We start from the raw sequence: 12,096 nt of genomic DNA, 5'->3' as shown, positions 1-12,096 counted from the left end.
TTCCCTTTTAAAATGATACATGTATATTAAAATGTTATCAGGGTGTGAAATGCACTGCACTCTCTAACCAGGAATGACCTTAGCAGTGTGAAGCACTGCTAGAGCTAAATGTGTTTTCGCCCTGCCTTCCTGGATCCTATGATTTTTGTTAAGGACCTTTAGCATACAACAAGAATTTTCAGTATAGACAGCACAGATGGAAATCTGGACTCAGCTGACATCTGCACCTTGAATGAAACCATCAAAAGAAATGAGTGAGCGATATTTGAAACAAAAATCAACAATTCAGGTTGCATTGTTTTTAAACAATGACAATTATTTTTCTGTGAACTAGATGAGACTACAGTATCTGAATAGGAAACTCCAGAAATTGTCAATAAATGTAGTTACTAAAGAATGTAACTTCAATAAACACAGTGGCAACTTCATGGGTGTTTTGATTTGAAGATTACTTTTACGTGGAAGCCTGGAGGAAAAAGGCTCAGGACATCCCCAGCTTCATATCACTTTCCCAGAAGTTACATGGCACAGCAGCTGCCACACTGAAGGAATCCCTGCTGGTCTGTCCAAGAGGAGCTGTACAGCCACCCACCATGCTCCCTGGGGTCCCATCACCAGCTGCAGCAGGAATCCTTTGTCTTTGGAGCAGTCATTAATGTCCAAGCCAGTACAGCTCTGAGTGAGACATATCTTTTGGTTTGAAACATCCCTGAGACAGATCGGTTCTTACTACTGGAAGGAAAGATGAATGATATGCGAGACTGAGAGAAAGAAGTTTCACAGGACAAGAATGTTCATTCATGCAGAACTGCATCAGATATCTGCTCAAAAGAAAAAAGTTGGCAAGAAGTCACCATGTTCAACAATGTGAGAAAGAGATAGTCAATAGATAGACCAGACTACAGATATAATCTTTTCATGGCACTGATGTAGTCTTAACTTGAAAAAAACCCCAAACTTGCTTCTGTGGATTAAACACCAGGAAATACAAGTAGGAAATCAACTTTCTATTAATATTCTTATTTTTATGTCTCTCTGATATTTTTTTAAGTGAAGAAAGATTATTCCTATAATCTATAATAAATAATTTCTCCAACAGATAGGCAATTAATTGAAATGGTCAATATTTTTTCTGAAAGTATTAATTCCTGTATTTTAGTTTCTAATACAAGATCATATTGATTTAAGGATTTTCATTCTTGGATGTGTCTGATTCAAGTGAAAACATAGGAACCAGAAGAATATGATTACTTGACTCAAAAATACAGCTAGTAATCTGGTATTTTGCTCCATGCAGCAAACATCCCTGTCAGATACATTCCATGTCTTTTAAAAGACTCTCAGTTGTGTAAATACCTAAACTTTATAATAAATTCTTCTACTCTTCCATTATAAAATTCAAAAGTCTCCTTTTTTTCCCAGTGGCACAGTTTTATTTTGTAACATAAACATTCAATTGTTCTTTATATTGACATAATGGGAATGACAAATAGTCTATATATGCCCTTTTCATTTAAAACTTTTTCAATAGAGAAATTTGTGTCAGTACTAGGCTGCATTTGAAGATAGATAAGAAGGAAAATAATGTTTAAAATTATTACAGTGGTCCTCTCAAGATCTCTAAATAATGACATTTTTGTTCCAAATAGCTTTTGGATTTTTGGATGCTTTTCTTATAATAGAGAATTGCTTCCCTCATGCTATGGATGAGACCACCAAGAAAAAAGTAATTACTTTGTCAAGGTTGTGGAAATGGCCATCATAGGACCAGAATGTCAGAATGCAGCTCTCAGAAAGCTTTGCAGATCTATAGAGAGAAAGGAAAGAAGAGAGGATATATTTTTTTTTTCACATCACACATGAATAGTCACACACTATATTATTTTCTATTTCCTCCAACTTATATTGACTTCTCTGGAGGGAACAAATAGCTGCAAAGCTGTTCTAAAACCTAATCTACAATGCACCCAGTAGTTTAGATAAGGAACTCCCAGTACCTTAATCTCTTACACATCTTTCATATTTTTAATTCTTTTTTCCTCAATTATATTTTTAATCTTTATTCAGATAAGATAGCTAAGAAACACCTACATTGTAGGTGTTCTATTTTTCTATTCTACTATTTGCAGGAAAATGAATTTCAGTTTGTGGAACCAATGGGTTTGGTCAGTATTTAAAATTATATTTTGTCATGGTTTGAGAGGAAGTGAGTTTTTGGGAGGTGGTGGTGGTCAAACCAATAGGTGCTCAGATGTGAATATTGGCACCTGGTTTGGCCACTGAGGATATGGATACGCCTCTGAGAACACAGGGGTTAAAAGCAAGGAACTCCCAGGAGAACTCTCTCTCTTGGTTCCGGTGGATGGAGAGGTCAGACCTCCCCTGCCCAGCTGCGGGCTGGGCGGGGGAGGGCAAGCCACGAGGCCGGAGGGAGGTAGGCCGGAGCCTTGGGCAGAGATGGGAGGTGAAGGCCCCTGCAGGATAAGAGTGAGTTTCCCACAGAGATGGAAGGGTGGAAGAACTCAGAGAGGCATCGGGCAGCCCCCCTTTCCCAGGAGGGAGAGAGAGAGAGAGAGAGAGAGGTGCCAGTGCTACCTTGAAATTCGATAGCACTGGCCTGGCCGAGAAGGAGAAGGGGGGGCGGCGAGAAGAGTGCCCGGCAGGGCCAGCGTGGGAGTTCTGGATGAGTAGAGACTGTGATTTTAACCCTTCTGTGGGATGATGGAAACCTTGCAAATGCTGATCCTCCGGGAGCTGAAGGAGAAGAGAGACAGGGATAAAGTAAGAGGAAATGGACAAGTGTGATGCAGAGTTGTGCAAGTGAAGAATGACTGAGAGAAGTTGAGAAGAATCCTAGGTGGAGGAGATGATGGAGTGGCTTTTGGCTGGACTTTTCTTGTATGGCCATGGACAGAACCTTTCCTGTAATACAGAGACTGCATTTTAGGGGGAGGCGATGGCTTGGTGCCAAAGGAGTGATGTGAGCGGAGACGACAGGTGAGGAGGTGATGGTGCTCTCGAGACCCCTCGGCCCCAGGGGGTGAAATACTGGGGGGGACTAGTGTCCCGAAAAGGTGAGAGACTGTCGTTTTCTCCTGGAACTGGGTGAAGCATCCTTGAAAAGGGAACCCTAAAAGCAGCTCTGGTCCATGTGCAGTGGTGAGAGCACTGAACATGGAAGGAAGAAGTCACGAAGGTGGTTGCTGAGTGACGTGGAAACACAACTGGACTCGGCTGTGTTTCCAGGGGAAGCCTGTGGTGCAAGAGGGACTCCTCTCTCCTTGATGAAATGAGAGGTGATTGTCGGAAGGGTGGAGATGGACTGAGTTGATTATTTGAAGGGTGATGGACTGGTAAAAATCTAAGGTTTTGTTTTATGCTGCGGGAAATTGAGTGGGGGGAGGAGAAATGTTTGAAAGGTTTCCATTTTGCTCTGTGTGTTCATCTTATTATAATTGTAAGGTAATAAAGTTTTGGTTTGGTTTTTTTTTTCCCCCTTTATTCATAAGTAGAGGCCTGCTTTGCTCTGTTTCTGATCGCATCTCACAGCCGATACCAGGGAGAATATGTTTTCATGGGGGCAGTTGCATTGCGCCAGCGCCAAACCATGACAATTTATAATTACAAAAGTGCAGTTTCAAGCATCTGCAAGATATTGCTATACTCTTTCTAAATTTGTAGTTGTCTTCAGAGAGACAGAGAAGATTACAAAACCTGTTTCAACTTACCCCTCCAGAACTTCCCAGCTGGCAAAGAATTTCTTGGGTTCAGGCACTGCCCATGAGACAGTTGGAAACTGTTTTTGCACCCAGTACAGTCCTTGTAACTGTGCCCAACACAGGTTACACAGCTCCTGTGGCAAGGCTCACATTCTCTAGAGATGCCATCAGCAAAGAAGCCATCTCCACACTCACTCACACAGGTGCCATCTGCAACAGAAGAAACAGAGCATGGAAGCAATGACCCCTATCTATCCCTCTGTTTCCAGCAGAAATGGTTTAAGAAAAAAACAGTATGTAAGAACATATGAAACATTTTGCAGCTATAAAAACTCTTCATTTTTTTTACCATGAAATCTAAATTCAGTTCAGTTGCAGAGAAACTTCACAAACTTCAAACCAATCTGCATTTAAATTTACCTCTAACTTGGCTTTATACTAAATATTAGTACATACAAATCTAATGGAAGTCCATGCCTGGGTAAAAGTTTTATGATTGACTCCTAACAATTAAGCTGTCTCAATAAAAAGATGAGATGCACCTAAGATGTTTAGATATATACAAATTTTAGACATATGCAAATTTATAGGATTTCCAGTTTCTGCTGAATAGGAAGTTAAGCTCAGGTTTAAAGCTGATTCAGATTAAGGTTTTGCATACCTCATCAAAACCTCTGGAAGCTGTAGCACTTACAGGTTTTTGAGTTTCATCTAATTTCAATTTAAAGGAATCATAGACCCACAGCTCACCCTGGTTGTGACCACAGAGTTTTCCACAGAACAAGTTGCCATTAGTGGGCACTTTCAACAGTCAGGGCAAGAAAATACTATGGCCTCAGGAATTCCTATGATTCATTTTTGGCACCATGTCTGAACCAGACTTGCCCAAGTTATGGCTTCTTTAAAAAGCTAGGAGATTCCTACTCTTGTGTGAATCTGGTGTGGAATTTAGTGGTTTTAACTGAGCTTTTTTCAGAGTGTTTAAAAGTCAAAGTAAAACTGGACTTGCAAATAGTAGGGAAACATTTAAATGTCTTTCTGTATTTAAAATCTCCTCCAAAGTCTGAATCAAATACGAATTTTTTTATGTACCTAAAAGAGCTGAAATTTAAGTACATACACCCTTTGAACCAAATTACACTATTGGGTAACATACCCACTTACATTAAGGCAAATGCTTGATTTTGCAAAGAGCCTCCACTGTCTCCCATAGAACATTTATGAATTTGAGAGCTTGGAGCGAGACTATTTTTAGTATTAAAGAAATAGTCTAAAATATTCTTGTGTATTATGCCGTTATTTGCACTTACTTGAGAGATAGAAGCCTTCCTCACATGAGTCACACCCATCCTTGTCACAGCTATCACAGTTGCTAGAACAATCTCTACACTGCCAAGAGCTGTCATCTCTGTAGGTATTTTCTGGACAGTATTTATAGCAATGCTGCTTATACCTGTAAGATAAAGATGAATATCATTAGTAAGTTTCTTTTGAAGGTCATTGAGTTAGTTTTCTGTGTGTTTCTAGGAATGGTAATGATAAAGCATGATTAGCATAATGAACAGAAATTATTCCAATAATGAGGATTTAAAATGTAGTTGTAGTTATGTTGTTTATTTAGCTAGCAAAGTCATGTTTCCTAGTCCCAGGATTCTTAAGTATTATTAATTTTATTTTATTTTTCAAAGGTAGGCAGAAACCTGAATACATGCTTAATTAAAAACTATTATATCATGATAGTAAAGAGCTGATTGCTTATAAAAACATATAATCCAGTGCCTTTGTTTATAGAGTCAACATAATAAATATTTTCTTTTCCAATTTTTCTGAGATTTATAAATGCTGTGTTTGAAAAGCAGTAATGTTCTTTTCTCTCCATTTAAGTTTTAAATTAATTCATTTACATAAACTCCATACATTTATAAGTTTTATGAACTTGATATACCAGAACTAGACACAACATACTATAAGCAAATTGGTTGCAAGTCCATATGCACTGTTTAACTTTTTGCAACTTTTTGTTCCATATTCCTCTCTTCTGATATGTGAAGGTCCCACCAGTCTGTAAGTTTTAACGAGTCTCAAAACTGATTAACTATCTAGTCTTCTGACATTTCCCAAGTCTTTTTTCCCATTTACTATCTCTCACACAAGCAGTTTAAAGCATGAGACAATATACATAGCACAGATCTATGTAGCAAAGTGCATATTTTTGCTTCAGAAAAATGTGTAGTCATGAAGAGCTATATATATATATACAGCTATACTTACATGTAATAGTTTTGAATGCATGTTATACAGATTCTTGGATCATCTGAAATTAAAGATATAAAATAATGTAAATAGTTTTCAGAGTAAAAACCAGAATACCAAAAATAATTTTAATGCTAAATTTATGTTAATATTTCTTACACTAAAATAATTACAGTTGTATAAAGAACATTGTTGTCTCTTAATCTCTGTTCACATTTATTTTGACATGGAATCTTCCACAGATCCTGGACTGTATTTTCATAGTATCCTGTGGTTTTTTAGTCCTCAGCATAATCCAGGTCCCAGGCACCTGGAAGGAGCCAAGTCCTTAGGAAGTGGTGATCTGAAAAGCAGAACCTTCACAGGGGCTCAGGTTGGGTCAAATGAACTGTTGAAAAGAGACTGCAACCTATCTGAAACAATAATTTCATCCTATTTTTTTATTTGTTGCAAAGATAAGTTTAAAACTTTTGACACCTCTAAAAGCATACTACTCAGTATTCACATTCTCTGAACAGAGAGAGACATAATTCTGTCTCCCAGGATTTTTCCTGGAGAAGGCAGGGAGAACCTCAGAGAAGGAGAGAAAACAATTCTTACCTCTATTTACAGCTCCTGTTGTTTTGCACACGTGGTATGTGTTATGGAAATTGTTTACCGAAAGTGATTTGGTTATTGGCCTGGTGAAGGTTGTTTTGTTTCCTTGGCCAATTGGATCAAAGCTGTGTCCTGGCTGTCTCAGACAGTCATGGGTTTTTCTTTGGTATTCTTTAGTGTTCTTTCAGTATAGTATCTTTTTAGTATGTAATTTAGTATAGTATTAGTGTAATATAGTATAGCTTAATAAAGCAATTGTTCAGCCTTCTGAATCATGGAGTCAGAGCACATTACTCCCTACATTGGGGTCGCCCTGCACAATAATCAGTTTAAATTTCAAAATCCTGAGCTAGACAAGACCATTTCTGTAATTGGAGAGGGGGTAATGGTAGAAGAAGTAGTGGTAGTGCAAGGCTTTCAGGTAAACTTTCCCACCAGAAAACTAATTTTTGTATTCAAAAAATTTATTGAATTAACAGGGAAGTGTTATGCAACTTTTAAAACTCTTAAAGTCCATAGATTTGACTCAAAGAATGAAGAATATTTTAAATAAAATTCCTTCTATTATCTTCTAGTCACTATTTCTTTCACCTTTAATAAATATCCCAGAAGCAGCAGAATGGAAGGAAATGGAACAACATGGGTGAATGTATTTATAAAGAGAATTACAGAATCACAGAATATTCTGAGTTGGAAGGGAGCCAGAAGGATCATTGAGTCCAGCTCCTGGCCCTGCAAAACACCATCCCCAAGAGTCACATCATGTGCCTGAAAGTGTTATGCAAGCACTTCCTGAACTCTGTCAGGCTTGGTGCTTTGATCTCTTCCCTGGAGAGCCTGTTCCAGGGCCCAACAACCTCCCGGTGAGGAATCTTTTCCTGATGTCAAACCTAAGCCTTCCCTGACACAATTTCAGCCCATTTTCTTGGGCTGTCACTGGTTACTAGTCATCACAGAGAAGAGGTCAATGTCTGACCCTCCTCTTCTCCTCATGAAGAAGCTGTAGACTGTAGCCAGGTGTCCCCTCAGTCTCCTCTTCTTTAGCCTGAATAAAAAAAGTGATTTCAGCTGTTCCTCATAAAGCCTCCCCTCTAGATCCTTCACCATCCTCGTGGTCCTCCTTTGGATGCTCTCTAATAGCTTAATGTCTTTTTTATATTGTGGTGCCCAAACTGAACACAGTCCTTAAGCGGGGCTGCACTAGTGCAGAACTTTCACTTGTTGAACTTCACAGGCTGGTCATTTCCCAGTTGTCTAATCTGTTGAGGTCTCTCTGCAGGACCTCCCTTTCATGAATTCAACAGCTCCTCCCAGTTTTTTATCATCTACAAACATGCTTAGGATCTCTTCCAGTCCTGCACCTAGGTCCTTTATGATAATGTTGAAGAGCACAGGGTCAAGAATGGAGCCCTGTGGAACTCCACTGGTGACAGGTCACCTGCCTCACCCTTCGTGCCTGACCCATGGGGCTGTTGCTCACCCATCCCATGATGTGTTTATCCAGGTGTGTGCTGGAAGTTTTGTCCGGAAGAATATTATGAGACACTATGCTCTTCATTTCTGGGATAATTGAAGAGAGCACTACCTCCCCTCCTGAATCAAGGAATCATGGAATCAATTAGTTTGGAAAAGACCTCTCAGACCAACGAGTCCAACTTTTGACCAAACACACTGTCAACAGTAGATACCATGTCCAGTCTTTCCACAAACACTTCCAGGGATAGTGACTTTCCCACTTCTCTGGGTAGTCCATTAGGTGTAACCACCATTTCTGTGATGAAATTCTTCCTAATATCCAATCTAAACCTCCCCATGTGCAGACAAAAACCACATTTTCTCATCCTGTTGCTAGCTGGCTGAGAGAAGAGGTTGACCTACACCTGGCTACAATCTCCTTTAACACAATGTTGTAGAGAGTTCAGAAGTTTCCCCTGAGCATCCTTTTCTCCATGCTAAACAATTCCAACTCTCTCAGCTGCATGGGGTTGTTGTGGCCAAAGCATAGGATCTGGCACTCGATCCTTCCAGTGTCTTGAAATCTCTTTTCATTAACCTTGAGATTCTTGTTGAAATATCACTGGTACCCCTGTGAAAGCAATAGTAAAGCAAGTATTTCAAAGGCTCTATTAACCCCTTCATTTTTTTTTTCTGAGGTCCCTGATTTCGGCCCCAAGGAGGCAGCAAACTTCCCTAAAAAGAAGATCTGGTCTGCAGATGGTTTAGATTAGATTTGTTTTAATGTATATTTTCTTCAGTAATTCCAGCAGAAAGATTCAGCTGTTAAAATTTCTTGACTGTTTTGATTCATGAAGCTTCTGAACAGCAAATTGTTGAAGGAGTAGAAATACACACTTTGTTTGCGTATGTAATTTTAGAAGTATGTTTGGTCAGTGGCTTCTGAGCTAGGTGAATTTCTGGTCTGATCTGAGTAGTTTTCTTCCATGCTCTTATTTCTATGGAGAACTTTAAACTAAAATCTGAGATATTCTCTTGCAGATATTGCAGAATATTGCAGAACTCAGGTCTCATATCTTAAGCTTTTCCAGTGATTTTTCCCAAGCCTGGATTTTACACAGGAAGTAGTTTTTTCTTTCTCAGAAAAAGAAAACATTCAAAGAAAGAAAGTTTTTTCAATACATGCACCTTGTATCTTCAATGTGGAAGGAAATTCTCTTTTATCTACATTCTAGGAAAGACAATATGCTCCAATGTAATGTTCTGCCTCCACTGAAATGTCAGGACTGAAAACAAGAGAACAGTTCCAAAACTTGCTGGGCATTTGTTTCTGCACAGATTGCATATTATCGCTGCAAAAGCTTATAGAAAAAAGTCTTACTATCTGAAAATCTAAAACCCCTTCTGCTAGAATAATCTCTTGTGGAAGATTTACTCTGAGATAAAAAACTATCCTTATGATAATTTTGTCTTGAAAGTCAAGGTCTATTCATCATCAGGGATGGATTGAAGAAATGAAGTTTTTTCTTCTCTTTCTTAGGTTGCTGTGGGAGCCAGAGCAGTTTTCACTCTTTTATCATGTAATGATATCATGTATCTGTAAGCCTGAGTCCGTGGACAGTGCTGTGGTGCTCTTTCAGCTGTTCTCTCAGCTGCCTCACACTTCCTTAAATCTTCTCCAAATACTTTTCTTCTCACTCCCACAGCCTTATAAACTCTATGCTCCTCCATTCCACTCTGTATAATGGATCTTGTTGACCATTTGTCTATTATTTATTCTCACTTTCAGCCTTTACAGCTTTATGTTTTTCACATAGTCTTTGTAACCTGTACCAAATTAAAGTTAGGTTCTGGATGACTTTTGAGAATGGCTCAGGATTTACCTTGCTAGATCAAAGAGGCTAAATGCCACACTTGGGCCTAAATGCCTCTTTGGCAGGCCTTTATTCTCAGGGACGTGGCTCCTTGGGTTTTCTCATTAATTTCTTTTGTGAGATATCTTTGAAAAAGAAAAGTGTTGTAACTTTGCTGGACATTTTTCACTCTGCACCCTATGAGGAGTACTATACTTTCAGTGTTAGCCTTTGAAAACAGTCCTAGTGTGAAGGTTGCAACGCCATGTCATGGTGCTCACTGTAGAAATTTGAATGGATCAGAAGTTGATATATATTGTATTTTGTTGCATGGAGATGAGGTATTCTGTAGGAACCCATAAGAACTATTCATAATATGTTTTACTTTCACAGGTTGGGTGAGGTGAGTGGAAGAAAACCCAGAAGAAATTAAGAACTGGCTCAAGAATGTGTGGCTCCTTGGGAGCATGCTGTCAGGAAGATTGGCACCACAAATTGAGACAATGCCTGACTCACACAAGCACTTCTGAGAGGAAGACCTCCCTCCACTGATTCCTATGAGTTATCTGTGTGAGTTCCATATATTTACCTCCTCAGCAAGCTGGGTGTGTTTATTTACTTAGCATTATTAGTTACTGGTGTGGCAATTTCTGCTTGTGAAATGTATATATGCAAGCCAGTAGATATGGCATATCAGAGAAGTTTGTCACTTATCACCTTCAAAGGTAATCAAATTTGGTGTCTGTTCATTATGTAAGTGCAAAGGGGCATACATAAATTGTATGATTAGAGAGAAAACTAAAGTTATTTGAGAAAACACTTTAGTCCACATGTTGTATTTAAAACATAAGAAACAGGAGCCAAGATTTTTATGTTCTTGCATTTTATTGACTCTGAAATTCTCTTTGACTGATTACTATAAGTGGCTCAGAATCTATGGTTTTACCTTATTTTTTTCTCTTGTTCTGAGTATTGGCTTACAGCCACAGGCTTTCTAAAAAGGAAAGTTTGGCTTTGAAGAAGGTGTCTGAAATTCATTATGGTTTTAAAAGTCTTGAGAAAATATGAATGCTATCCTGCAGTTATCTAGATATATAAGTGAACTTACATTGAGAGGTGGAAGGTAAATGCTGCAGTGGCATAGAGAAAATACTCTTCCTTAATATTTTTTCAGCAGAATTTTGTCTTTCAAAAGTGCTTTTGTTGAGGAAACTGGACTTAATTTTGTAGACTTTGTGATGGTTACTGGCACCCAACAGAAAAAATAGACATTAAAATTTAATCAAAACCTGATGGTTAAAGGTAATGAAGAGCTGCAGTTTGCATCTTTCTGCATCAGAGGGAGCAGTCATTCATTGCTGCTCTGAAAAGCAAACTCATCATGTCCAAAATTGGATTATAAGAGCTGAGGTACCAACGGCATAAGGTAACATAAAGATAATCTTGGCTGTGTGGACTTGTGGTGTATCCAGCACACTTTCTTAGACACTTTGTCTGTCCAATATTGTGCTTGTGTTTGCTTGCACCAAAATAGGGATATATTTGAAGTTTTTAAAAATTTAAACATAAGTACTGAGGTCACCCTTAAGCCTTGGCTTGTGCCTGTACAAAAGTCTGCCCTTCAGGTCTCATGGGAAATTGTGCACAAGGATGACAATTAGGTTCCTGTGGCATCGAGCAGAGCCAAGTGCACCCCAGAGCATGTGGGCAGGACAAAGAGAGGAGGTGAACTCTAATGTGCACAGCCGTTGTTTGGACACTGTGTACACAAAGCAGTAGATTTTCTGGGGATTAGTGCTGTCTAAGGCAAAGCTCCTATCAGCATTTCTCAGGACTTGTCAGTGTCTGCAGGCAGAATGGTACCTGCAAACAATAAAGATTCTTTACATCCTTAAAATATGAGTGGCCTCTGAATTAATGAAGTGAAACAGAAAGAAGATAATTAACTGAATTTAAAAGGAGGTATAATTTGTATTTTAATGATATAGACTTACCAGTGATTAAGTCTCTCAGAGTTCCTGTCTCTGCTCTTACACTTTCAGTGTTGATACAGTGAAGATATATTGCCACACTGGTGCCTTAAAACAAAACCCTCTCCAAACTTGGAGGAAACCAAACAGATTTGACTACATTCCTTGGGGATTCCAGGAGGTCTTACAAACAAACATTATCTACTTTAGTATCTTCACACCTGATGAAGAATAACCTGTAGTGTTACT

General features: G+C 38.8%; 1 protein-coding gene and 1 long non-coding RNA gene across 10 annotated transcripts in view; one reads left to right on the top strand and one right to left on the bottom strand.

Moving 5' to 3' along the window:
• Positions 1-12,096, bottom strand: part of PCSK5 (proprotein convertase subtilisin/kexin type 5) — a 222,544-nt gene that overhangs the window by 22,229 nt on the left and 188,219 nt on the right. For all 7 annotated transcript variants that reach the window (XM_038125785.1, XM_038125786.1, XM_038125787.1 and 4 more), the window contains 3 exons: positions 5,991-6,033; positions 5,030-5,172; positions 3,729-3,929 (listed from right to left, as the gene is read on the bottom strand). In XM_038125785.1, the coding sequence (XP_037981713.1) occupies positions 3,729-3,929; positions 5,030-5,172; positions 5,991-6,033 (387 nt within the window). The remainder of the gene's footprint in view (positions 1-3,728; positions 3,930-5,029; positions 5,173-5,990; positions 6,034-12,096) is intronic.
• Positions 1-12,096, top strand: part of LOC119696151 — a 45,012-nt gene that overhangs the window by 12,865 nt on the left and 20,051 nt on the right. For all 3 annotated transcript variants that reach the window (XR_005255502.1, XR_005255501.1, XR_005255503.1), the window contains one exon: positions 10,271-10,447. This is a non-coding gene — a long non-coding RNA (uncharacterized LOC119696151). The remainder of the gene's footprint in view (positions 1-10,270; positions 10,448-12,096) is intronic.

Source organism: Motacilla alba, chromosome Z (assembly GCF_015832195.1).
Source record: "Motacilla alba alba isolate MOTALB_02 chromosome Z, Motacilla_alba_V1.0_pri, whole genome shotgun sequence".
Classification (NCBI taxonomy): Eukaryota; Metazoa; Chordata; class Aves; order Passeriformes; family Motacillidae; genus Motacilla; species Motacilla alba.
The sequence above is the reverse complement of the archived record's forward strand: the minus strand, read 5'-3'. Positions and strand labels throughout refer to the sequence as shown.